The 24,952-nt window shown below is 36.8% G+C and overlaps 1 protein-coding gene across 1 annotated transcript; it reads left to right on the top strand.

Moving 5' to 3' along the window:
* The first annotated feature begins 14,266 nt into the window (after positions 1-14,266).
* LOC110702428 (transcription factor bHLH18-like) lies at positions 14,267-16,837 on the top strand. Its single transcript, XM_021880130.1, has 4 exons — positions 14,267-14,457; positions 15,319-15,756; positions 15,982-16,398; positions 16,507-16,837. Exons 1-4 carry the CDS (start codon positions 14,416-14,418, stop codon positions 16,570-16,572), a joined length of 963 nt encoding a protein of 320 aa, XP_021735822.1. The 5' UTR covers positions 14,267-14,415; the 3' UTR covers positions 16,573-16,837.
* The last annotated feature ends 8,115 nt before the right edge of the window (positions 16,838-24,952 follow it).

Raw genomic sequence — 24,952 nt, 5'->3', positions numbered from 1 at the left:
TGGGTCAGGAACTGATCTGCTGGATTCGCCCATCCCAGCAGTGGCCTTCAGCGACCAGATCCTTGCCCTGTCTACTTCGGACATGCCAGCAAAATTGCCGAAGTAGGCTGCAGCTCCTTCTCGGTTTTGACCCCATATGAGGTCCCAGATGTGATCTGGGATTGGAATACGGGGGGCCGAGAAACCCATTTCTCCAGAATGCAGAGTCTGGAAAGAAGGGAAGGACGACGATGGAGCTTGATTAGCTTTGGTTGCCTCAGCATCGTCCTTCTCAGAGGAGTCAATTACTATGACCTCCTCTTCTTCAGGGGTGAGGACGAAAGCCTCAACCTCTCTTGCGATATCTGCCGTGAAGCACTCAGCACTGGACATCACGGCATCTTTATTTTCGTGCTCAGCAGCACTCTTCTTGATTTCTTCTTGGACCCCTCCCTTAGGTTCGGGAGTTCTCTGATCCACCTCCATCTCAGGAGGTGGCGGAGGGGTCTTTTGAGGAGATTGGGGTGTTGGCTGGGGAACCCTCGGCGATCCATTGCCTTCCTCAGGTTCCCTTATTGCGACGCCGATGGTCATCGGCCTCTGCTGAAAGTCATGAGGGCCGATGATGGCCATCCTTCGGCGCCTTTTCAGAAGGGGCTGCTCGTCCATATCTGAGTCTGAAGACTCTTGTATTTGATCTTCGGGACGAACAGGAGCTTTGCCTTCTCTGTGTCTGTTACTCTCTTCAGACTGTAACAGACAGGGGGAAGAAGAGTGAGTAAAAAAAAAAAAAAAAAAAAAAAAAAAAAAAAAAAAATTGTCTGAAAGCTCACCGAGGTTTTCAGCAAAGCCTCGTCTTCTTCAGCTGCTCTAGCTGCAGCTTCGGCCTCAGCAGCTCTGGAGGACCCTTCTCCTCCTTCGCAAGCCTCAAGTACCCGTGCAACCTCTTCGGCTGTGCGGGCAGCTTCAGCTTCTTCGTTCAGCAGCTGAAACCAAGGGTCTCTCTTCTTCCACCAAGGCTTCTGCCTCTGATACAGAGCAACAGCCTCAATTTGGAAGTGGGAAGAATCCAGATGAACTTCCCTATGCCTCGGCTCAGTGATAGACGGGGCCCGTTCAGTTACAACTCGCTCTCGGTTAACACCAAGACGAGCGTAGTTAATACCAACGTTGGTCTCGTCCCGCTCTGAAAAAAGGAAAGGGAAAAAGTTTAGCTCAGATATGTTGGCACAGCATAAAAAAGCAAAGCGAGAGAAGAAAAAGAGGTAGTTAAAAGCCTCGGCCCCAGCCGAAGAAGCTTACCATCCTTAAACTTTCGGCTGAGGCCAACAGCTGCTAGCATATTCTCTTGGAAAACGTAATGCGTATCGGGGAGCCAAGTCTCCGGGATATGCTGCATTCGACCACTCCCCCCCGGGTTCGGCAGCTTGCCGAAGATATGTTGCTGATCCAGGTTCGGATCCGCCCCGTTATCTGCGGGGGGACCTAGACTTCCCATTTCGGGATCAGGCTCAGCTAAGTACCGGGGAGCGCTGAAGACGCAAGGGTGGCCCGGATCTGTGGGCGCCCTAACCCAAATCCATTGACCTCTCCAGTCCTTGTCTGAAAAGTCATTTGGCCACATGGTCAAGTATTGGGGCCGGGACTCAATCCGATACCACCCAGAACCATGGCTTCCGTGCCCACTCTGAATATTTGGCACTAGCCGATGGAGCTTTCTGAAGCAGTGCAGGTTCGGCACGTATTTGAAGAACTTGCAGACCCATAAGTATGTCATCACCCTTCGGATGCTGGTGGGGGTTAGCTGACATAGGGAAATGTTGTAATGGATCAGCAAGTCTCGGACGAAAACGTCCAAAGGGAACCTCAGCCCATACTGAAGCTGTCTCGTGTACACCCCCACATACCCCGGGGGTGGACGATGGATTCTATCGGATGCTGAGGGCATTCGGCACCAATATCCATCAGCTTCAAAAATGCCGTAGTGCAACTCAATTTGCTCGGCAAATCGATATTGATCGGCGTTCTCTACCCACCATGAGTAGGGGCGGTTCTTTATCATGGCCGAAGCGACTTCGGCATTCTCCCACTCTGAAAACCCAGGGAGGATATCCCAAAGGACAGCGGGAATTTCATCATCCCGTCCAGAAGCACTCGGCTCATCCGTTCTTTGAGGAGGAGCCGAGGAAAGGGGAGTCGCCCTAATCCCTTCAGCAGGGTCAGACTCCGGCCTTTGGCCATTCCAGGTCCCAATCCTGTTCCTAGGATCGGGAATCGGCCTTGCTCTTCTTGGAGCACGGGCTCTACCTCTAACTCCTCTTGCCATGGATTATTTCGAAGAGAAAAGTCGAAAGAAAAGGGGAAGGAGTTCGAATTCGAAGAAAAATAAACTGAAATCAAAGGAATTTACCTTAATCTGAAGCGAAAGTTGCCGATTTACGAGTTCGTAGTGGCAAGTCTCAGTTTCTAACCTCAATGCTCGGGGAATTTGCGAAGTTTTGATGCGGGTTCTTGGTTTCTCTCTCGAAGAATTCTGGGTTTGTGTTGGTGAATAAGTGAGGAGAATGACGCGCCTCTGTTTATATCTCCAGGTACGGGATACGAAGAGTCTGTGCTTTAATTTCTCTTAAATACCCACTAAGTAACCATTAAACACATGTCTTGTGATTAAACTGCCCATTATCCGTCCAACTTCCGCAAATCATTAACCGTTGTTATCTCATTAATTACGGTTTAAATTCAAATTTTTGGATCAATTAAATCATTTACTTCCCTCCTTTTCTGAGTTAAATCAAACCCGACCCGTCATCCTTCCAAATCGGGTCTGGGGGGCAAGTTGTTTGGGTCCAATTTAGTCAAAATTGGGCCTGGGCACTAAATGATCCAATTAAAAGCCCAAGGTCAAGGTTCAACCCTCCAATTGCTCAAAAGTCAAAGGTCAGCCCACAGAGTAAGCCAATTGGGCCAAAGCCCAACCTCTCCATGTATGATGAGGTATAAAAGCCATCATATTGACACAATCAAAGGGACACACATTCACATTCCAATTGATATGCTCATTCTTGCATTCAGAAATATTCCACAAAAGCCTCAAGCTACAAACTCTCTTGCATAGTGTCTACCTTTTACACATTGTACTGACTTTAGCATCGGAGGGGCCTTCCTCGGAAACACCCCCAAGGCTAGTTTACGTGTGTTCACTGTGCAGGAAACCTTCGGCCCAACACAGCTTGGATCGAATCCAGTCTTCTCCATTTCAGTGGACCTTCGGCAAGGTCCCATTGTTTTCAACCGAAACACATTTCAAACTTGTAGTCTTTTTCTTTTTCTTCTTTTTTGCAGCAGTGGCATCGCATCTAAGTAGAATAGGAGCATGGTTGGATTTGACTCGCACAATGTGTTGGACGGAAGCACTTCTAAACATTGAACACCACGACACCGAACCAAGGAACTTGTCAATTCTCTCACGAATACGGGTTGAAGGAGTTCTTCCATGTTCCCAAGTATACTAAGTACCGCTATAACCCAAGTCCCTTAAATCATAATCAAGAAGGACTTTTCGAAAATTCTCCATCTCTTTTCTTTCCCCAAGAGCTCCACCTTCTCTTTCATCATAAGAAAGAAGCTCATTGAATTCACCCCCCAATAAAATCGGAACATTATCTTCACATAGGTGTCGAATAAGGTGCCAAGTTCAAGCTTTCTCTCCCGCCTTTGCCCACCCATACACTCCTGCAAACCTCCACTTTAGGCTACCTTCACTCCAAATATCCCCACATATGTGGTGATGTGAGTAGGACACAAGACGAAAATCGACAATCTTCTTCCAATAGATGCATAGCCCTCCGACCTGCCTCTTCTAGAAACACCGAAAGTTCCTTGAAAACTCAAACTCCCTCTAAGATCCTCAACCACTTTAATTTCAACCATAGTCTCCGAAATAAAGAGTATCCCCGGGCAATGCTTATGACTCCATTTACGAAGTCACCGAACTGATCGGGGATAGCCCATTTGTGGCGGGGTTGGTCGATACCAACCTCCTCTAGGGGCCTCATGCCACTAGGTAAATTTGTGTAAATAATCTTTTTCCAAATATGTAGTTCTTGCTCTACTATATCTCCTCCCTCTCTTGCACGCTTCCCAGGCTCCGCCACTTTGCAGTCCTTGTTTTTCCCTTCCCTTCCTTATCTAGCTACTCTTTTCCACTGTCTCATACCCCCCTTTGCCCCTACTTCTTCTGGAATGCACAACAATTGAGCCTCATGAACTCCCTCCCCACACTTACTGCTCATATCATCAACTGGAACACCCACTTTCTCAACCTTATTCGCTGCAGCCTCACCCCTTTTACCCTCTTCCTCGGACATCTTACTACCAGAATTCACTACTAGAAAACAGGGAAATAGCGACGGACTACTTCCGACGGACCAATTATTCCGTCGAAAATATCGAATTTTTCGATGGATTTTAATTCCGTCGGATATTTCCGACGAATTCTACAAATCCGTCGAAAATCCGTCGAAAATTTCTAACGGAATAAAAATCCGTCGAAATATATGTGCTTTCCGACGGATATTTCCGTAGGAAATTACTTTTTCCGACGGAATTTTCCGTCGGAATATATTTTTTTTTGAATAAAAATAAACCCCTAGAAACCCTAACACTCCTCTCTTTCCGCCTCTTCTCCCTGTCTCCTTATCTTTCCTCTTCTCTCTCCTACCCTTCTCTTTCGTTCTCACTCCTCTCTCTGAATCTCACTCCCCTCTCTAAATCTCCTGATCTCTTTCCTTCTTCTTTCGATCTCGTTCTCATTCTTCTTTCGATCTCGTTCTCCTTCAATTCTCTATCTCTCCTCTACTCTACTTTCCCCTCAAATCTCCCACCATAACCAACACTAACCACCGACATCAACAACGAACAACACCAGCAACACCAACATCAATAACACCATCGTCGGCATCAACATCAACAACAATATTCATCTTTTTTGCCCTTACTCTCTCTCTTCATGCTTAAAACAAAGGTTTTCGAGTCAAATTCGACCATGAAAACTCTAGATCTAGAGTTTTTATGGTCGAATTTGGCCTCTTAAACCCAATTTTAAGGTTATGTGTGGTCGATATGCATCTTTTTTTTTCAATTTTGATTTTTTTTTTATTGTTGTTTTATTGGATTTTTTTTTTACAACTTCTGGTGGTGGAAGGTTGTTGTTGTTGGAGTTTGGGTTTTGTGGGTAATGGTTAAGGATACCAATTTTTTTCTTTAATTTTTTTTGTTAATTTTTGGTGGTGACGGTGGTTTTCGATGGCCACAATGGTGGTTTTTAGGTGGGTGGTGGGATGGTTTGCTTAGGTTGGGGGGTTTGGCCGAATTTGTAAGGGTAAGGGTTGTAGATCTGGGTTTGGTTTGGGTGGGCTTGGGTTAGGTGAGGAGTCGAATCTTTTAGGGTTCTGGTGGAGGTTTCAGTGGGCTGGTGTGGGGCTAGTGCTATGCGGTGGTACGAGTTGGTGGGTTGGTGTGGGGTTGGTGCTGTGCGGTGGTGACAGGTGGTGGGGGTAGGCTTTTTTTTGTTTTTTTTTTTCGAGAATTTTCTGACGGAATTTCCGTCGGAATTTTCCGGCGGAATACAGTTTGTCGGAAAATTCCGACGGGTTTTCTCACGCCTGAAAACCTCTTCAGAAGGACTGGTTTCCGTCGGAAAAGCGGTTCCGACGGAATTTTCATCAGAAAAGTGCGTTTTTCCGACAAAGTATATTGCGACAACCAGTTCCGACGGAAAACGAGGTGTTTCCGACAGAAAATTTCCATCGTAATTTGGCTTTTTTCTAGCAGTGATTTTCACAGATTACACAATTATCTTTATCCACAATACTAACAATCATTTGCGAACTAGCTGTCATCGTCTTCCCCTCGTTTTCACCATCTCTCAGTTCTTCTTCATTATTAGTAATTTCATTTTTTTTGTAGCTTTCTATGGTTTGGAAACACGCAGTCTTTCGTTGAATTTTCTGGTAACGGCATTTTCATCACAGCCACCGTGGCCTAGTAAAACACATTTGTAGCAGAACACATGTAACTTCTCATCATGCTTAATTGGAACCTCCATCATTCCCCTGATAGGCCTAAGTTCCACCGTCTTCTTTAAGGGCTTTTTCACATCAATACTTACACGAATTCTCAGCGATTTGTTTAAACCTATCAAATCAGATTTGTCCATAACATAGCAATAAAGGTTCCAATTTTGTCCCTTAATATCCTACACTGCTAGAAAACAGTCAAATAGTGACGAACTTGTTGTGACGGGCACATTATTCCGTCGGAAAAGCCGAAATTTCCGACGGATTTTCATTCCATCTGACGAATTTAACAATTCCGTCGAAAAACCGTCGGAAATTTCCGACGGATTTAAAATCCGTCAGAATATATGTGCTTTCCGACGAAAAATTCCGTCGGAAAATGTCATTTCCAACGGATTTATAGTCCGTCGGAATTTTCCGACGGAATTTTCCGTCGAAAATATATTTTTTTTTTTGAATCACACCCTCCTACAAAACCCTACACAATGTGCCGCCTCCTCTCCCTCATTCTGTCTTTCCCCTTATTCTCTCTCTTGCATTCTCCTTCCTCTCCTCCCTCTTCTCTCTCCTCTCGTTTTCTATCTCCTCTTCCCCCTCCTCGCGTTCTCCTTCCTCTTCTCCCTTCTTCTCTTTCTGTCCTCTACTTTCCCCTACCTCTCACCAAAACTAACCACCACCAACACTGGCAACACTAACCACTACCACCACCAACACCGACATCAACAACAACACCATCATCGGCATCAACAACAATTTCCGACTGTTTTCACCCTTTCTCTCTCTTCTCACGTTAAAAACAAATGTTTTTAGGTCAAATTCGACCATAAAAACTCTAGATTTAGAGTTTTTGTGGTCGAATTTGACCTAAAATACCCAATTTCGAGGTTATGTGAGGTCGTATTAAGGTATGTATCCTTTTTTTTTTTCAATTTCGATTTTATTTTGTTGTTTTATTGGATTTTTTTTACAATTTATGGTGGTGGAAGGGTTTTGTTGGTAATGGTTAAGGATTTTAATTGTTTCTTTAATTTTATTGATAATTATTGGTGGTGACGGTGGTTATTGGTGGTGACGGTGGTTATTGGTGGCCACAGTGGTGATTTTAGGTGGTTGGTGGGGTGTTTTGCTTAGGTTGGGGGGTTCGGCCGTATCGGGCTTGGGTTAGGGTTGTAGATCTAGGTTTGGTTTGGGTGGGCTTGGTTTAAGTGGTCTGGTGCTGTGTGATGGTGGTTGGTGGTGGGGGTAGTGGGTGGTGGTACAGGTTAGGTGGGCTGGTGCTGTGCGGTGGTGGCTAGTGGTGGGGGTAGTGGGTGGTGGTACGGGTTAGGCCAGGTTGGCTTGTGCTGGGGTTGGTGATGTGCGGTGGTGGCTGGTGGTAGCTGGTGGTGGGGGTGGCTTTTTTTCCTTTTTAAAGCATTTTACGACGGATTTTCCGTCGGAAGTTTCCGGCGGAATACAGTCCGTCGGAAATTTCCGACGGACTATCTCAGGCCCGAAAATCCCTTCAGACGGACTAATTTCCGTCGGAAAAGTGGTTCCGACGGAATTTTCGTCGGAAAAGTGCGTTTTCCGACAAAATGTATTCCGACAACCAGTTCCGACGGAATTCCGTCGGAAACGGGTTTTCCGACGAAAAAAGGGGTGTTTCCGACGAAAAATTTCCGCTGTTATTTCACTGTTTCCTAGTAGTGCTAGCATTGTCCCCATTATTTCTACCCTTGAAAGGTAGGTCATACACACGAATCCAGAAAGACACACAATGTATAGGTATTTCACAGGGTCTTAGGCCCTGTTTAGTTTACCTTATTTTTGTTGTTTTGATCTGGTCTGATCTGATCTGATCTGATCTTATTGTCTAACTTGACCAAACTTTGACATTAAGTGTACGAAAATCTATAAGGAAAAAATATATCAAGTGGGATCTTGTTAGATTTGTAATAATTTGTATTTTATTTTTATGTAATTTTCATATTTTTCATTATGAATTTAAAGATATTTAACGATAAAAAATTGCACATAAAACGATGATTTGATCTGAATTTTATTTTTTGTGATTTGATTTGATGTGATTTTTTTAAAAAAAATTAATCTGATCTGAATTTATTTTTTCTAAGATATGTAAATATAAGTTGAACTAAACAAGACGTTAATCTAGAATAATTATATTGGTACGAAATATTTGTCGTTGTCTTGTTTGTCAAAAGGCTAGGTTGTCTTGTTTGTCGTTTTTGCCCAAAGTCAAAGAATAGGAAAAAGTTATACATTAACTTGTGATGAATTACGAAGGGAAAAAAAGACAAAACTAAATGAATGAATAATCTTGCGGCCAAATGTAAGCAGTGGAATTCGTCATGATGCTGGCTTTGAAGAAACCTCATTTGTGAATTGTGACGGTTGTAAGTTTGTAACTTGTAAGTTTCACAAAGTAGAGTAATTACCAATAGTATCACCAATAAATTTTTAAGTGTAAATCCTTTTAGGCATTGTTTGAGTGAATGAACCAAAACGGAATAATTATTATCAAATCAATTGCATTGTATAAGAATCTACATATGTAAATATATATGTTCATAATTTACTAACTTGCACAAATGATTTTATAAAAAAAAATATTTAAGAAATGAACAAAAAAATACTTTACGTTGTCCACTAATAATCCAACTATTTTCTTTCCACATTATAGTTCTTACATCCAAAACAAAACATTTAAACCAAAATATAATGACAGTGAAAATTCTAAAATTGCTCAAGTAGTTAAAAATTTTCTCTTGATTCTAGGATATCCTGATTTCGATTTATCATCACCCGTCGTTGTGGCATTTCAAACACCAAAATATAATGAACAATTGTGGAAGATAAATGTATACCAAGTAATTCATAATTCCCACACCTAGGCCCTGTTTGATTCACCTTATTTTTGTTGAACTGAAATTATTTTTACTGAACTGAACTTATTTTTACTGAACTGAAATCATTTTTACTGAACTTAAATTATTTTTACTGATTTTCTATTATAATTCTTCTTTAAGAAAACTGAATTTTATTAAACTGAACTTATTTTTACTGAACTGAAATTATTTTTACTGAACTGAAATTAATTTTACTGAACTGAACTTATTTTTACTGAACTGAAATTATTTTTACTTAATATTATTTTTTTAAGGTGAAGAGAACAGGGCCTTACATATTTTAAAATAGTTATGCTACTTAAAATTTACTTCCTTTGTAATTAAAAAAAAAAAACTTAAACTTTATTTACTCATACAATGGTTGAATTTAACAACTTCAATTTCTTGACAATGGTGGTTGATGATGTATAATATGGTAATTAGTTTTTCAATTATTTGATTAAATTGAACAGGTTCGAGTCTTCATTTTTACAAAAGGAGAAAGTTCTTGTAGTACCCAAAATTTGCTTATTTTTGTCTCAGATTGAACAAATATTTAGCAAATTAGGTTCGATCAATTAACCTCTGATCGATTGAGTAACCCTTGACCAAATAATCCCTGACCGACTAACCTCTGATCAATCAAATAACCCCTAGTCAAGTAACCTCAACCACGCAGTGTGGTCAGCTACATGTGAAACTGCATTTACATTATAGCGATTGCGTGAACTATATTATGAAATTTTGTTAAATTCAACTTGAAATATAATCCAAAATATTAAAGGTTCATTTGGTATCATCGGAATTTTTTATTTTTTGGGTTTTTTGTTTTTTCAGAATTATATTATATATGTCAAAAAATGAATAATAAAATTGGTCAAATTTATTACGTGGTACGATAATGATAATATTGAAAACTGACAACATAAGGAATTACCTTTTTCTTCTTTCCTGTTTTTAGATTTTTATTTTCAAAAAAATTTAAAAACTGAAAACAAAAACCGATATCAAACAAGTCATTTTTAGAATTTTTTTTTTTTTTGAAAACATTTTTAGAATATTTAATCATATGTCATTATTCTTTCCAAAAAAAAAAAACATATGTCATTATTATACATGGAAAGCCGTAAAATTCAAAACATTAAAAAAAAAAACAAAATTATGGAGAGCAGGTAATAATTGTACGAGTAATATTTTTGACAAGATCACGTGAATAATGATGAAAGGAGATTTCTTGAAAAGCAATTATTGTTCAATCATTACTCAAATTAAGAAGGTCCAATCTACCTTAAAATATACAGTTTTATTCCGTACAGTAATCTCTTTTTGGCAAGACTTTTTAAGGGTTTTTTTTTACTAGTAGGACAATAGAGAACGTTAGTGATTTGAATATAAGGGAATAGGTAAAATGGTGCAAAAACACAAAAACATGTTAGTATTAATGTATTACGGAGTATTCATTTTTTTTTATTTTTTATTATCGCACAGATTTCCGTTGATTAAAAAAAATAGTTCTATCAATTAATCATCAATACTACTACCTCCGTTTTTTATTAATTGACACTTTTGACTTTATCATTATTCACACACCTCTCTTTGATCATATTTTGTGATATATATATGAAGAAAAATATAGACAAGCGAGATCTTGTTACATTCGTCATAATGTATATTTTCCAAATATTAACTTTTTATAATCTTTGCTTCTCGCTAATTAAAGATATAAATGATTGAATTTGTGCATTGACAAACGTGACTAAAGAAACAAGTCAACTAAAAAGAAACAAATGAAATATATACTTAAGGGTTCTTTTTTTTTTTTAATGTAGGAATTGCAAATTCCTTGAAAAATTGATTTTCCATGAAATTGAACTTCCTAGGAAATTCTAAAAATTATTTGGTTAACTAAGAAAAGTGGAAATTCCCATGAGAAGTTCCACTCACCTAGGCCCCCCTAGGTAATTAACTTCCCCCATTTTGTGGGAAATGGAAATTCATGGAAATTTCTACTTCCCATGAATTTGTCAACCAAACAAATTCAAAAATTTTCAATTTCTAGGATTTTCAAATTCCCATGTTTCTCTTTGGCAACCAAACAACCCCTAAAGTAATCACTAGAATTATCCGTAAAGTACACGTATCGCATCCTAATTAAAAAATTTCCCGCCAAAAATCTTTTTTTTTTGGTCCTTAAAAAATAAAAAGCTAATTTTTTTAATATACAAATTAAACACCCAAAAATAGAGCAATAACAACTACTTTAAATAAATACATTTTTTTATTCACTTTATAAATAAATAAGAAAAGTGAGATAAATGATTAAAATAGATTAAAAATAATGAACAATGTAATGTCATAGTAAATTAGTGACTTTTTACCATTCTTATTTCTAAAATTAATTCAACTAAAATTTATTGTTGCAAATAGAAAATCATCAAACTACAAAGGTTTTGATTATACATTAATATTAGAAAACCTTAGCGTCTATAATCCCTTAAATCTTCCTGCATTAATCTATAAAATGAATTTTTCATTTCCTTAAAAAAAATTATAATTCAATTTTAAATTCATAATTTGTCAGCAAACTACAAAAATAGAGATACTATGTATTAACGTGTCTCATCTGTTTATAGTATTTTGATTACGTAAACAATGTATACAAAATCTATAAACAAATACGGAAAACTTAGAGCAATTTATAATTTTTTTTAGCAAATATCTGAGCATTGCTCGGGCAAAGAACTAGTTTCAGATTAATTGAGACACTATTCATTTCTAATTTTTTCTAATTCTAATTAATTGCAGTAATTTTTTATAGTTTTTTTTTTTTGAAGAATACTTTTTTACAGTATATGATAAGGGAATTTTGTTGTTTTATTATCTCTTTTTCCCCATCATATGATTAATTTCACTTACAATACTAACTACTTCCTCTGTTCTAAATTAGATGACACGTTTTGATTCCTCAAAAAAAGAAAAAAAAATAAAAATAGATGATACATTTTGACTTATGACACTATTCATCAACTTTGCTTTTACTAATACTTGTGATTTATAGGTGTATAAAAAACATAGTCATGTGGTTTCAAAAAAAAAAAAAAAAAAAGTCATGTAGGATGTTAGATTCTTTTCAGTGTGTACTTAATTAAAATTCGATTTTTAATATTTTTCACAATAATATAATTATAGATATATTCGATTGAACTTTTGCATTGACAAACGTGAGAAGAGAAGCGTGCCATCTAATTTGGAACGGGGAAGTATATATATACCTGCACCAATTATAGTTTATAATCTTTATATTAAAACAAAAATTCGGGGTGAGCCTTAATATAATACGTCGTGTCCAAACCTGAAAAAATGTATCGAGCTTTTCAGGATTTTTCAGGTTAGGTTCGGACTTTAAACTAAAAATGTGTTTTAGGCTTGTCAAACTAGCCTTATTTTCGGACCGGGTCGGGCTGGACGTACTAGCAAGTCGAGCCGATGTTAATCACCTCTAAAAATCCTCACATTGATCCCTCATTCCCACCTATATTTATTTTTAAGCTATGTGTTAAGCTTATTGATGTGTTTAGTCCAAACAGAGTGAATGTGATTAATTCAAGTAGGGTTGGAAAAAAGTTGATTAGACTCAGCAACCCGCTGAATCAAACCAGATTTAAACTAACAAGTTTTATTTGAGATTTTCAACCCGTTTATGCAATTGGGTTATCCCGAACAGAAAGGAATGATGTACTTCGAATAAGTGTATTATTCCGATAGAGGGTTCAGAAGTAATTAGGAAAACTAATTATTTAGTGAGGTCAAGTGATCGGAATGCTTAGCTGGAGGCCGCTTCCGATCAGTAATCCTAATGTATAATTAATATTACAGCTTGCTCTTGACTCAACCCTTTGGGTCACACCCAATCAAGTAACCGAACCAAGGCCTTATTCCAAACAATTAACTATTACTCTCTCCACTCATTTTATTTTTAAATTCAATGCGACGATTTTTTTATGGTCAACGTTTAAAACTTTGATTATAATAACCAGGGGCGTAACCAGGATTTTTTTTAAAGGGGTGGCCTAATCAATAAAATAAAAAAAATAACTCGACAAGTGATAAATGCATACATAATTTGGTTATACATAGCCTTTAGGACTATATATAAGCATTGAATTTACTCTTGAAAAATGTATAAAGTTAGGAATTTATGATAAAAACACGCGCAGATTGGTGTAATTAGTGTGTTTTTGTCATGATTTTCTAAATTTAAACAATTTTCAAGAGTAAATTAAATGCTTATATGTAGCCCTTAGGACTATGTATAGCATTTTCCTAAAAAAAAAATCAACATAAACCATTAAAATAAAAATGTCTGTACAAATTTAAAGTGCCAAAAAAAAAAATTCAATTAACATGGGCTCTCCTAAGTTTAAATTAATAGTTTACATAGTTTTTTTTTTTTTGCGTTATTGGTTTACATAGTACCTAACCCTATAGGCTATATGTATAGATTATAGAAGTACTTTTCACTTTTTGGTATTTAGTACTAGCTTAGTATTTCTCAAAAAAAAAAAAAAAAAAAAAAAAAAAAAAAAAAATTAGTACTAGTAGGAACTGAAGTACTGTACACAAAAAGTGGGGTAATAAAAGATTCCTTCCTTTTTCTTGTGATAGCCGACAAATATGTTACATACATGGTTTTTTTTTAGCTTTTTTTGTTTTTTTATATAAACATATTTGGGCATAGCATTAAACAATTTTTTGGGCCAAGGGGGTGGCCATGGCCCACCCAGGCTCCCCCCAATTCCGCCACTTACAATATAAACATCAAAATTATATCATGTGCAATCTTGTTAGATCTAATTTAAGATATATTTTCAGAAATTATTTAGAATCCTTATTTTTTAGGCCCTGTTCTCTTCACTTTAAAAAAATAATATTAAGTAAAATAATTTCAGTTCAGTAAAAATAAGTTTACTTCAGTAAAATTAATTTCAGTTCAGTAGAAATAAGTTAAGTTCAGTAAAATTCAGTTTTCTTAAAGAAGAATTATAATAGAAAATCAGTAAAAATAATTTCAGTTCAGTAAAAATAATTTAAGTTCAATAAAAATAATTTAAGTTCAGTAAAATTAAGTATTAGTTCAGTAAAAATAAGTTCAGTTCATTAAAAATAATTTCAGTTCAGTAAAATTAAGGTGAATCAAACAGGGTCTTACTCAGATCTTATTGAGTGTATTTATAATTAAAGATATTTATTTTAAACTGCAAAATTCATATAAGAAAGAATATAAAATGAAGAGAGAGTATTAAAAAATGCTGGGGTAACGGGAAATGAAACACGTGAAATTGGTGACATTGCTCTCTATAAATAAGGGAACTCTAAAGACTGAAAACTCAACAACACTACTTTCCAATCAGTATAATAGCATTCATATACCTCTTTTGTCGTCCTACTTGAATTGCTAAGAAGAGGAAACAATGACTTCGACCATGACTATGGATGCATGGTTAGCAGAATTGGTAAGAGCTCAATATACAATTCTAAATTATTTAATTAATTTATTACTTGTAATGATTACCTCAAATTTTGCTCTCACAAATGTAATTTGAAATAGTAATATAGTGTACAATTAAATTTGATGGAGTCGAAAATTTTGCTTTCTTTAATAGTTGTGAAGTTATTTATAAATCTTTCGGTTTGAAATGATGTGCTCATTTCTATTTTACACCGTCTAGGTATCTTTAATTGATTATTAATTTTTTTGGTGGAACCGAGGGGCAAGCCACAAAATAGTTCTCCACTGTATTATTATAAAAATATTTTGTGCATATTTAGGGCATGTTCGGCAAAATATAGCTGTGAAGGTAGCTCTAGCTGTGGAGATAGCTGTTAGCTGTCAACAAGCTGTTAGCTGTGAAAAAAGATAATTTAGGTATGATTGTTCGGTAAAGTAGTGGTTGGCTAGATCTTACATTTAAGAATCAATATTTTATTTTTAAAACTATACATTAAATTTTCAAAAGCTACTTCAAAAGCTACCTCTAACTTCAAAAGCTAATAATCCTAACTTTTAATAAAAGCTACCTCCACCACTAAAAGCTACGGAGTACTTCAACCATTACTTTGCCAAACACTCACATTTTTTTGTTGAGTAGTGGTTTGGCTTAGTCAAACCACTAAAAGCTACTCAAAAGCTAGCGCCGAACATGCCCTTAGCCTGAATTTTTTTTTTTTTTTTTTTTTTTTGGATAGACAAAGTTTAATAGTATACATATTTTATACGGAGTACAAATTAAATATACATCCATCTTAATTTTTTGTTCATTGAAATTAATTTTGTAATTAATGAACTGATCCATTGTATCAATTGCTTGATGTAGGAAATTGATATGGATCCAGTTGATAGTTTAATCGACCCTTACCATCAAAGTGTAATGGATATGGAATCAACATTTGACGAACAACTTGCTGCTGCATTTTTCGACACGGCCTCTCCTCAGGTAGATATTGAGTGCAATGTCATTGAACAATATATATCAACCCCTCCTATTTCCGACATCAGTGAAAACCACGACGATAACAATAACAATAACAATAATAATGAGAGCGAGAACATTGTAAGCTCCGATGTTCAAGAGAGCCAACCTTCTAAAACTAAGCAAAAGACGAAGAAGCAAGCAGTGAGTACGAGTCATGCCCCAAAGAGGAAACGACAGCCGAGCCAAGTGCAAGATCACATTATCGCCGAGAGGAAGCGCCGGGAATTACTTAGCCAGATGTTCATTTCGCTCTCCGCCATCCTTCCTGGCCTAAAGAAGGTGCGCGCACAAATTTTTTTTTTTATAAGGAAAGATACACAAGAAGTTCGGACAGTCTTTTTTAAAAACTATAACCTAACTTATCAGAATGAATTAAAAAAAAAAAAGTTAGTATTATTGGCTTTTCTAAATTTATATTTTTCAATTGTGTCTATGTTTGACCAATATGCTATGATGATTAAAGATTTGAAGATTGAAATATAAGTTTTGGTAATGGTTATACAGATCGATAAAACATCGGTGTTAGGAGAGGCAATAAGACACATGAAAGAACTTCAAGAGAAAGTAAAGGTACTCGAAAGTGAGGTCGCAAAGAGGATTGTGGAGTCCGTGGTACTTGTCAATGGCACTGCAGATGATAATGTTTCTTCCTCGTCAACTATGGACGACTATTGTGGAAACGGTAGTAGTAGTAGTAGTAGCGATGGTGATGGAAGTAATAATAATAATAGTAGTGACTCATTCTCGGAAATTGAAGTAAAAGTATTGGGTAAGACAGTTCTCCTAAGAGTCTATTGTGAAAAACGAAAGGAGATATTGGCCAAGTTATTTGCCGAGGTAGACAAGCATCATTTGGTCATTACTAATTTTAGTGTCATACCATTTGAGAACGTTGCCCTAACTGTTACCATTGTTGCTCAGGTAATAACTCACCCCTTATAAACTAAAATAATGCATTTTTTTTATCTTAATGAATTATTTTTGTTGAATTTGAATTAATGAAAGAACATTTTACATTCATTTTTGCAGATGGAAAAAGGATTCAACAAGAATGTAAGAGATTTTGCTACAACTCTTCGCAATGCCCTTCATTAAGTTAGGCTAGAACCGAGGACGGTCTATAAATACCGAACGAAAATGAGTATAATTATTCTAGCTCATTGTTTAGTTAATTAGCTAGAACTTGTTTTCGGATCTTTAATTTAGATAAATCTAGGAAATATTCGTAGTTTATTTATCAATCTGAACTTTACTAAATAACTTTTTATTTTTTTGGAAATAAAATAACAGAGTAATTAGTAAGACACAAATTTTTGTATGTGGCTGGCCACACGGTGTGGCCAGTCACAATTTTTATTTTTATTTTTTTTAAAAATACCACAACACTTCTCTTTTTTTTTTCTTAGCTTCTTCTCCAAGTCAAATCACACATCACCAACAATCATATCTCTACTCCACCCATTTTCTCTCTCCTTTTTTCTTAGCTTCTTCTTCAAGCCAAACCATACATCACCAACAACCATATCTCTACTCTACCCATTTTCTCTCTCCTCTTTGCTAAATTGCTACAATTAAAGCTCGAAATTGTAGAAATTGGGTGTCAAATTGTTGTGAAAAATTGTGATTAATTATCCTTAAGATCATGAACAACATTTGAAGAGTGAAATCGATGAGAGCCAAAGAAATTTGAGCTCCTTTTCTTCATGGAATCTCAAATCGAACATTCTACGTCAAAAATTATAGGGTGTTACTAGTTTGGTCAGAGGTTACTTGTAGGGTGTTACTGGTTTGATCAGGGATTACATGTAGGGTGTTACTGGTTTGGTCAGGGGTTACTTGTAGGGTGTTACTGGTTTTGGCCAGGGGATACTTATAGGGTGTTACTGGTTTTGGTCAGGGGTTGGGTTACTTGTAGGGTGTTACTGGTTTGGTCAGGGGTTACTTGTAAGGTGTTACTGGTTTTGGTCAAGGGTTACTTGTAGGGTGTTACTGGTTTGGTCGGGGGTTACTTGTAGGGTGTTACTTGTTTTGGTCGGGGGTTACTTGTAGGGTGTTACTTGTTTTGGTCGGGGGTTACTTGTAGGGTGTTACTGCTTTTGGTCGGGAGTTACTTGTAGGGTGTTACTGGTTTTGGTCGGGGGTTACTTGTAGGGTGTTACTGGTTTGGTATGGGGCCTACAAGCAACCTTTTTTTTTTTTTTGAAACCAACCTACAAGCAACCTTTGAATAAGTAACAAGTAACCATTGAATAAGTAATTCATACAAGTAACCTTTGAAGTAACTCATATAAGTAACCCTTGGATAAGTAACTCATACAAGTAACCCTTGAATTAACCCATAAAAGTAACCCCTAAAAATAAAAAAATAAAAAAAGTATCCTTCAAGTAACTCCTGAAAAAAAAATACAAGTAACCCTTGAAAATACAAGTAACCCTTGAATAACTAATCCATACAATTAACCCCTGAAAAAAAAATACAAGTAACTCCTGAAAAAAAAAAGTAACTCCTGAAAAAAAAAATACAAGTAACCCCTGAAAAAAAAAATAATACAAGTAACTCCTGAAAAAAAAAATACAAGTAACCCCTGAAAAAAAAAATACAAGTAGCTCCTGGAAAAAAATACAAGTAATTCCTGGAAAAAAAATTACAAGTAACTCTTGAAAAAAAAATTACAAGTAACTCTTAAAAAAAAATACAAGTAACCCCTGAAAAATACAAGTAACCCTGACAAAATCAGTAACCCCGTTATGCACGTAAACAGTAACCCCGTTATTTTTACTGACTTGGCAGCAGGCCGCACGGTGTGGCCTGCTGCACAAAAAAGCTCTGTTAATAAGAAGTATATGGGGGACATGGCTGCATACACTTAATAATGTTTCTAATTTTGTCAAGTCAAAATTACGGAGTATATGATTATATAATGATGAATTTAAGTAATGGAGCATTTTATTTAAATTTTTATTGGTTTGTTATTCATGAAAATAAGGTAATAAAATTTGCCAAATATAAAGCTTTTTAGTACGGAATATTATAATGGGAAAACCGTCCATGTATGTGTTTCTTATGAACACCTAGCTCCCAATGAGTGAAAGCTTGGGGAAGTTTGTAGAATATTGCGGTGATGAAAATAATGACAATATTGGTCTTGTTTGCGTGAAAAAGATTTTAGTTTACTATATTAATGACTTTACCATTCTGAATAATTTGGGCGGTTGGTAATGAAATACTTCTTCTGTTTCAATAATAGTAGAACAAGGATAAAATCACGCATCTCAAATCACATTTTTATTTGTTAAAATATCTATATTTGTATAAAAGTAAATATTATAAAAAATTAAAGGTATTTTATGAGACGATTCTAACAAGATCTCACATATAAGACTATATTTTGTTTAACGTATAAATTATACTATATGGACAAACAAAAATGATGAAAAGGGCAAAAGTTTTTATTGCAATATTATTAGAACAAAAAAAGTAGTTTATTGAATTAAATTTTTTCTTAAAAAAAAAACATATATCCCTACATTTAAAAAACATATGAGTAAACTCTTTTAAATAGTGTTAACTCTTGTCGAGACTATACCCTTAAAAAATGTTTGTTTACGTATTTATCCCTTTTAAAAGTCTGACCACATTTTATTAATAGTGTTGAGATGATTATGTCGCTAAAATGTTTATTTATATATTTTTCCTAATTAATGCTACTAACAACGTCAAACCGACCGAACTTTCGAACATGACTAGCTATGTACGTGTTAGCTGCCCTAATAATAGGAAAGGTTTGAAATTAGCTTATTGAACTATTTATAGTTTTTTTTAATTATTACATACACTAAAATAACTAACAAATAACATTCACTTACTTAGTATTTAATTAATCACCTAGTTAATCTCAGTGACAGATTTAGACTAATTTTCTTTTGAGGAATCAAAACTAATTGTGGGGCAAATTTATTTTAAATTAAATAAAAAAAAAAGTAAAATCCAAATTGATTAAATTAAATATTGTACGAAGTAGTTGCAATTACAACTTGCAAGTCTCAACTTGCTATTACAATATTACATCCTATGGTTTATAAAAAAAAATTAGAGAAAAATAATGAAATTAGGGAATCTTGAATCTAGTAGGAGATAAAAGTAACTAGACAACTTAAAGCAGTCAAAAGTGGGTCTTAGGCTACGAGTTAGCGGTTGAATTGTCCATAAAGTTGCCCATACTCCTATATACAAATACTAGATAAAACCCGTGCGATGCACAGTTTGTTTAAATTTTTTAAAATAATTTTATTTATACATATATTTATGATCTAAAATTTGTTATATGTTTAAATAAAGTTCCTAATATCAAAAGATAATATTTTATATTTAATTAATTTAAATTGGAAAATCTTATTCGCCAATTTTGCTTACGTAACATTTGAATTATTTAATTATAAAAGATTTTAATAATCTCCTATTTAATTGGTTACTACTAAAATTTATAATCCTATATGGCACACTAAGAAAATAGATCCTATGTGGCTTTCTAAAAACCCGGGAAAAAACTCCCCTTTATATATATATTAGATTTCTTATAGATGGGCCATGTCAATAATCACCCAACAGGCCAACAACCAATACGGAGAAATACTTTTTTTATTTTTAGGCCCATATCACAATAGTATCATTAGTATGTGTAAAATAATATGAACTCAACTATTTGCTATTAGCGGTACCACCTTTTATACTCTATGTGCAAAATAGTACGCCTAGTCACCAAAAACGTATTTTGAGTAATATTCCGTTGATATTAATTACTATTTTATTAATTTTTTTTTCCAAAATACATATTGTATTAATAATTTCCTTTACAATCAAATTAATAATGCATAACCCACCCCTTTGTTAGGTTTTTTAAACTGTCAATATGTATTTAAAAAATTTATTTCTAAATACATGTAGTGATTATTTATACTACCAGCCGACCACACAATAGTAAATAGGGTGTTTTTTTATTTAATTAGTTTCAAATTGTTTTAAAAATCCAAAAAATTCCCTATATTATTTTGGTTGGTGAATGTGGAAAATTTTCGGATATTTTGAAACTAATTATATCAACATAATAATAAGGCATTTAAATACCCTATTTACTATTGTGAGATGTAGAAATTACTATATGTATTATTATGAAAAAAAATTACATATTGATTTTGTTTTTTTAAAAAAAATTCTAACAAAAGGGTGGGACATTATTAATTTGGATTGTAAAGAAAATCGTTAACATAATACTATGTATAAAAAAAAACGGACAATTAATACAAAAAAAAAAAAGAATAATTAATCACAAAGATAGACGGAATATTCATCGAAATACATTTTTGGAAATTGGCGTACTATTGTGCACATATAGTATAAAAGTCGGTACCACTAATAGCAAATAGCCGAGTTTGTTTTATTTTACACGTACCGTTAATAGTTGGTATTATTTTAAGCCAATTTTCCTTTTTTATACTGGGCTATTAGCAAAGTCGAAATAATTGTAAACCTTGTCTTTACATAATCCAACAGCTTTTGATTACTTAACCTCTACAATGTCAATTTTAATTGTCTGTCCATGTTACACTTGCAGCGAGGCTTTTGGTGTATACAAGCATTGGTAGGCAGCATACCATTTTATAGTAAAAAGTTGGACCAACAAACAGGGCTTTTGAGGAATGATGTACCGTGCTTCATTGGGCATTACATTCTTATGTTATATTTAGATTTTTTTTAATAAAAAAGAAATATGGTGTGAAATTCTTCATTTTATAATTGTGGTGAAATGTATGATAGACAAATATTATCAGAACATCCACGAGGCTGCACCTATGTGAAAAGGGGGAAAGATGACTAACATATCATTATGCCCCAAACTACATGATTTAAGCAAAAACCTCTACAATGACATGCAATTTTATTTTGGGAAAATTTGTAAATTGCAGCCATTTAAAGTTCGTATTTTGCAAATTGCAGTCATTTTAAAAAAATTGCAAATTGCAGCCCAAAAGTTCGTATAAATTGTAAATTGCAGCCCGATTCAACTTTTTCATCGATTTACATGTCGAAAAATCTCCGGTTAAGGTTTTAGGGGTCATTTTAATGCTTAGGGACCCGATTTGAGCTCGAAATTAGCAAAACAATAACGTAAGTATCTCATATTTATAGTTTCGCACAAATCGATACATTTTTGTTACGTAAAACGAGGCACTTGTGTTAGGAATATAGGGTGATGATGAAACACCACCGCCGCCACCACCGGTTGATCACGAGTATTACCTGGCTCAAGCGATCATCCGGGCATTGTGTTAACACCGATTAAACTACAAGGATCAAACTATGATGAGTGGTCTAAAGCCGTGCGTCGGTCTTTAATTGCGAAGTGGAAATTTGGTTTAGTGGATGGTTCAATTAAGGAACCAGAAGCTAATTCATCCAAATACAAACATTGGATAGCTGTGAATTCCATGTTGGTATCTTGGATAAATAATACTCTTGATGATGGCCTTCGGTCGATGATAGAAGATTATGATTGTACGGGATATACCGGTAGAATCATAATCTGCCGGTAAAAGAGTGTCGTGCAGTTTAAAGCCCTCGTGAATCATTGAATAATTCATGTCCTTACCGTCATTAGTCTCTACCACGTGGAGAGCTGCTTCTCGGAACGTGGCATGTCCCTCTGGCACGTGGAGAGTTGCTTGGTGCCTCGTAGGCACCTGCTACTTACAAGGTCGGTGTGCCACCTATCTGTATAGGTGGCACCTGCTTGGTTGTGTTCCTATAAATACCCAAGAAAACCCTCATTTCAAAGGTAGAATCTCTCTCTCTCTCTAAAATACTTTCTCTATCTTCTTTCACTTTCTTCACTTTCTTCTCACAAAGATACTGACTTTAGCATTGGAGTGGTTATTCCCGGATAACCCCCGGGCTAGCTAATCTGTATTGGCTGTGTAGGTGAGCAATTGGACGGTAAACCATTACCAGCCCTCAGACATTAACGGAAGCAGAATCCAGCAGGAACAATTGGCGCTAGAAGGAGGGGATTGTAATAACTTCTATCGTCCAACAGGACCTCTCACAGTTATGGAAGGAAGTAAGGAAACTTTAGTACCGGTGCCCGAAGTTGATAACCGGCAGTATGACAACAATGTCCTTAATGCTAACACGAATAAAACCGTACTACCAGAAATCATGGTCGAAGATGAAACTCATCTCCTTCACGGTAACACAATGAACAGGCCCATAACACTTGACCGTAGTAGAGCATTAACCCCAGATCCCTTGGAAGGGTTTACCCCGGAGGAGCTAGAGATAACGGCCAAGGTCATGCGGGCTATGTCTAAGAAAAGAAAGGAAGCCGAGTTAGCGGCAGGGGGAATGCGGGATGAGGTACCAACAAAGCCACTGATAGTGAACTTGGAGAGTCAGTTCAATCAGGCGGGACAACAACAACCGTCAAGAAGCCGGGGCCGAGAGACCACACCGGCCGAGCGCCAACTCACACAAGGCGCCCAGGTGGGGGATTCAGGTTCTTATCGGCATGAGGTTTCTAGCAGCTTGGAAAGGCGGGCGGTCAGGGCGATCATTAGGCCCAGAATATCTCCGTTCACACAAGAGGTACTTGACCAACAAATGGAGAAAATAAAGATGTCGTCCTGTACGTATGACAGTAAGGGGGACCCAAAGCGGTATGTGGCTGCGTTTGAGAGTCACATGTTGCTATATACCGACATCGATGTTGTGTGGTGTAAAGCTATCCCTACGACTCTTACCGGCGCAGCTTTGGATTGGTTCTCCAATTTAGAGCCGGGATCAATTAACTGCTTTGAGACCCTGGTGGAGTTGTTCACAGGTCAGTACATAAGTAATAGTGCGAGACAAAGGACATCTGGCGAGCTCATGGCTATTCAGCAACGAAAGGATGAGTCGCTCAGAGATTTCATTAGACGCTTCAACAACGAGGCTAACACTATACCAAAATTGCAGCAAGAAATCGCCGTGATGGCATTGATGAATGGGCTAGGCGACAACGAATTCAAAAAATATATGTCGCGGAAGTCTTTCCCAAACTTAGGGGTAGCATTTGCCAAAGCTCATGAATACATAAAAAGTGAGTAGCTGCTGAAAACGAGCCGTCAGATATCGTCGGCAGAGCCCTCCAGAAGGCAAAGTGATAATAGCTCGAATTCTCAGATGGGTGGGGTAAGCAGGGCGCTGCCGCAAGGCCAGCAGAGATCCGGAAGGCCGACAAGGGGATTGGGTCGTTATAGTAGTTATACGCAATTAAACACCCCGAGAGCGGCAATATATTCAATAAACCAGAATAGAGAAGATTGGAGTCGACCGGCACCGATGATAACGAAGGGCCGGGACGTGAAGAAATATTGCATGTTTCATAGAGATGTTGGTCATTACACCGAAGAATGTGTTCAGTTAAAAGAGAACATTGAAGATCTCATAAGGAAGGGGCGATTATCCCAGTATCGTACCCAGGCATGTCCCAGCCGACAGCAAAATTCACAGCCTAGGCAAACCGAGTATCGAAAGTAGGGAGATCCATCAATGAAAGATGATACTTACAGGCAGAATCACGCGGAAACATCCAGACAGGGAGGTAATCCGACAGGGCGCAAAATCACAATCGACGTTATTACAGGAGGACCAGTATATGGGGGTTCCGTGAGCGGGGCGAAGAAGAGTTTATCGGAATACCGGCACCTAGTGAACGCTTTGAGCGTAGAGGAACGACCTCAACCTTCTTCCATACTTTCGATATCTTTTTCGGAGGAGGATGCTAAGGGAATAATTTACCCTCATGATGATCTGTTGGTGCTGATATTGACGGTAAACGGAGCAGATATCAAACGGGCACTCGTTGACGGCGGAAGCTCCGCAAATATCCTGTTTGCTAAGGCTTTTGATGCCATGAGGACTGGCCGAAAATACTTAACGCCAGTGTCTTATCCCGTGATAGGTTTCAACGGATCAACGATGCGACCTGAAGGTAGTATAGTTCTTCAGGTTCGAATGGGAGAGGGTCCGGCAGTAAGAGACGTTATGGCGGAGTTTTTGGTGATTGATGTGCCATCCGCTTACAACGCCATTGTCGGTAGGCCTCTAATTCATGACATGCAAGATGTGGTCTCAACGTACCACTTGACGATGGTGTATGTATCCAACGCGGGAACGACAGGCGCGTACGGGGTAGTCAAACTATGGAAAGAGAGTATTATGTTTCAGCACTGAAGCAGCCAGGCCGACAACAAACTTGTGAACAGACACCAGCCAAGTGTGATTGAATTCCCTCCACACATGACTTGGCTATGGAAAATTTTGATACTCGGCCAGTAATTGCGCCACGTCCTTCCCCAGGAGGCGAAACTGTAGAGATCGAATTGCATCCTGGAGTTCCCGGTAGGGTAGTGCGTGTCGGATCCGATATGGATGTCGACA

Source organism: Chenopodium quinoa, unplaced genomic scaffold (assembly GCF_001683475.1).
Source record: "Chenopodium quinoa cultivar QQ74 unplaced genomic scaffold, ASM168347v1, whole genome shotgun sequence".
Taxonomy (NCBI): Eukaryota; Viridiplantae; Streptophyta; class Magnoliopsida; order Caryophyllales; family Amaranthaceae; genus Chenopodium; species Chenopodium quinoa.
This window is presented reverse-complemented; position numbering and strand designations above follow the sequence as displayed.

Excerpts from the sequence above, each read along its gene's own strand:
- LOC110702428 (XM_021880130.1), top strand. The coding sequence starts at position 14,416 with ATGACTTCGACCATGACTATGGATGCATGGTTAGCAGAATTG. Across the intron at positions 15,757-15,981 it reads TCCTTCCTGGCCTAAAGAAG|ATCGATAAAACATCGGTGTT; the intron begins GTGCGCGCACAA and ends ATGGTTATACAG. Across the intron at positions 16,399-16,506 it reads CTGTTACCATTGTTGCTCAG|ATGGAAAAAGGATTCAACAA; the intron begins GTAATAACTCAC and ends TCATTTTTGCAG.